Genomic DNA, 3,474 nt, shown 5'->3' with positions numbered 1-3,474 from the left:
CACATATAATCCACAAATAGCATTAAAATGCATTGATTGAAATTTGAAGCAGCTTCATTAAACAATTAATTTTACATAGTTTTCTTTTTTTTTTTTTTAATTGGCAACTGAGATTTATTTAAAGTAAGTCAACGGGCACAGCAGGTGGTGCCTAGCCCTGGGAACTGAGATTTCTCTGGGTGTGGGATGGGACCACAGCTGGCCACCAGCCAGGAAACACAGCCTGTCAACTCTGGGAAGGTCAGTGTCTTCAGCTCCAAGCTCAGCATGGGCCTCAAACAGATTAATAAGTGATTTCCTTCAAACCTATTTCATTTCCTCCTTTGGTTGCCCAGCAAAGGCAGTAATGCTGCAAAAGCTGTTCGAGAAGCTCCATTTCATCCAGAAATTGAAGACTGTATTCTGCTCCCTTCAGCTTGAGGCAATCTGCTGTACAGTTCCATCATGTCAACTGCTGATGCCAATTCCCACCCATTAGACAGGAGCCGTTCTTTCTGTGACTCTAATGACTTGCAGGTCTCCATTTCTGCCACGTCACACTGTTGCCTCTGCAGTTTTCAATCATGATCTGTCCAAACCAGTCATCCACGTGTGTTCATAGTTTATGAACATGGCAGTCCCAAAACCATTGGCTGCCCACTTGAGAAACTTGGCCATCTGCTCCAGAGTCATGTAAAGCAGCACACATTCAGTTATCAGGAGTGTTGGTAATTGTGGATTCATGTTACATTTCTTTAGCTTCTCTTCCAGTTCAGGTAAGTCTTGGAGATCTGCTTCAATAATGGCATATCTCTTTGAATCCAACAGGTGTCCATTGATTTGAAGTGTGCCCTCTGAATGTAGTTCCATGATGGGTTCTGATAAGAAAGGTTTGATTTGATGCTATGCTTTCTCGTGACTATCAATGGAAAATAGACTTCAAAATATTTACTTGGGAGATCTTCATCCTTTAATCTCAAGATGGTGATATCCATCCCAGCTCCAAGATTTAGAATTTAACAATGACGTTCTGTCTTCAGTAAAAATACTGACTGATGCCATGGACTTCAGCAAAATATTCTGTTAATTTCAGAGGCCTCCCTCTCCTCAGACAGTCTAACAAAATGCTGGATGTAAGGGTCATGCCAGTAGCCAATGCTTACTGTAAACCTAAACAGACTTGTTTGTTTCCTTTCTTGTGAGCTCTGCTGCTTTCAAGTAGATCTGCAAGGCCTTAAGTTTTGAATCACCTCTTACATATAGAAGCATCTTTGCAAGTGCCAATGCACACCCTCATCATCTGTGTCTGTTGAGGAAGAAGAACAGGAGGTGAAAGAGGGCCTCCTCAGGCTAGTGGTCATGGGTGTGGCGGTTCTGGGGTGCTATTCCCACTGAGGATGTGGAAGTGGGATCCACAGATGCCCGGGAAGAGCAAGTCTCTGAGAAAGCAGGAGAGATGTGTACATAGTTTTCTTATTCAGATCCCGAGATAGATGATTCATGCCAACTGTCAACAAAGAAGTTAACTATTGTATGGTGAAGAGAATTGAAGTCAATTGATAAAAAGCAATCATTAGTCACTACCAGAAAGATCACTGAGAGTTCTTAACATACCTACAGTATCAGTGTTTTCAATCTGAAAATTCTTAACAATCTACAGTATCAGTGTTTTCAATCTGAAAGCCTGGAAACCACATCATAAATTTATGATGGTTGTTTGTATAGTTGACCATTGAACAACACATATTTGAACTGTGCAGGTCCACTTATACATGCATTTTAAAATAAATACATTACAATACTGTAAGTGTATTTTCTTTTCCTTATGATTTTCTTGATGACATTTTCTTTTATTTAGTTTACTTTATTGTAAAAATACAGTATAGAATACATACATATACAACATATGTGTTAATTGACTATGTTATTTGTAAGGCTTTCATTCAACAGTAGACTATTAGTAGTCAAGTTTAGGGGGAGTCAAAAGTTATAGACAGATTTTCAGCATTGTTGACCTGATCGTTGTTCAAAGGTCAACTGTAGTTCTAAAAATTCTGAAAGAAAATTCAATTAACAAATTGATTCCAACTATATATAAAAGAGGATAATACACCATAACTTGGGTTTATCCTAAGTAGCAAGATAGTTTAATATTAGAAAATCCATAAGTACAATTTATTATATTAACAGATAAAAAGAGGGGTGCCTGGGTGGCTCAGTTGGTTAAGTGTCTAACCCTTGGTTTTGATTCAGTTCATGATCTCATGGTTGGTAGGAGTGAGCCCCGCATTGGGGTTTGTGCCCGCAATTGGGGTTCTCTCTCTCCCTCTCTCTGCCACTCTCTGGCTCTCTCTCTCTCTCTCTCTCTCTCTCTCAAAATAAATAAACTTTTAAAAAATAGATAAAAAGAGAAAAGTCAAAAAATAAAAGAGGAGCACCTGGGTGGCTCATTCAGCTAAGTGTCTGATTATTGCTCAGGTCATGATCTCGCAGTCTGTGAGTTTGAGCCCCATGTCAGGCTCTGTGCTGACAGCTCAGAGCCTGGAGCCTGCTTCGGATTCTGGGTCTCCCTCTCTCTCTGCCCCTCCCCTGCTCATCCTCTGCCTCTTTCTCTTTCAAAAACAAACATTAAAAATAATTTTAAAAAGGAGAGAGAGATATGGAGAAAAGGTATTGATCAAATTCAACATACATTAATATAAACTATAAGTAAATGAAAAATAGAAAAAAATTCTTATACAGGGAAAGAATGTGAATGAAAAATGAGGAACAAACATCATCTTAAATAGGCACTGTTAGAATCATTCATTTTAAAATCAGGAATGATAGCATGATGTTCACTTTAATTACTTTGATTTTGTGTGACATTGAAAGCTGTAGATAGTGTAAAAAATAAGAGAAAGAAATTACAGGCACAAGATCTAGAAAATAAAAAATAAAATTTATAATTCTCAACTGATATGATGGTTAACATTTAAAACACAAAAACCTATGGATAAATTATTAGAAAAAATAGAAGCACCTGGCAATTTGGCTGATTATAAGATTAATATATATATTTTTTGAGAGAGAGAAACAGAGAGACACAAAGAGAGCATGAGTGGGGGGAGGGGCAGAGAGAGAATACCAAGCAGGCTCCACATGGGGCTCGAACTCGCCAATGGTGAGATCATGACCTGAGTCAAAACCAAGAGTCGGATGCTTAACTGACTGAGCGACCCAGGTGCCCATAAGTTTAATATATATACATATTTTAATGCTTATTTATTTATTTTTGAGAAAGAGAAAGTGTGTGAGCAGGGGTAGGGGCAGAGAGAGAGAGAGAGAGAGAATCCCAAACAGGCTCTTCACTGTGAGTGCAGACCCTGATACAGGGCTTGATCTCATGGAGTATGAGGTAATCATCTGAAATCAAGAGTTGGATGCTTAACCAACTGAGTGACCCAGGAGCCCAAAGATTAATATATATATATATATTTTTTTTTTTTTTTTGGG

At 38.5% G+C, this 3,474-nt stretch overlaps 1 protein-coding gene across 1 annotated transcript; it reads right to left on the bottom strand.

The window, feature by feature from the left end:
- Positions 1-283: 283 nt before the first annotated feature.
- Positions 284-1,340, bottom strand: LCMT1 (leucine carboxyl methyltransferase 1). Its single transcript, XM_049650165.1, is given in 9 exon segments — positions 284-398; positions 400-553; positions 556-594; positions 597-875; positions 878-1,027; positions 1,030-1,058; positions 1,060-1,149; positions 1,230-1,261; positions 1,263-1,340. Coding segments are annotated over 9 exon segments (966 nt in total).
- Between the last annotated feature and the right edge of the window lie 2,134 nt (positions 1,341-3,474).

This window comes from Panthera uncia (assembly GCF_023721935.1).
Source record: "Panthera uncia isolate 11264 chromosome A3 unlocalized genomic scaffold, Puncia_PCG_1.0 HiC_scaffold_11, whole genome shotgun sequence".
Lineage (NCBI taxonomy): Eukaryota > Metazoa > Chordata > Mammalia > Carnivora > Felidae > Panthera > Panthera uncia.
This window is presented reverse-complemented; position numbering and strand designations above follow the sequence as displayed.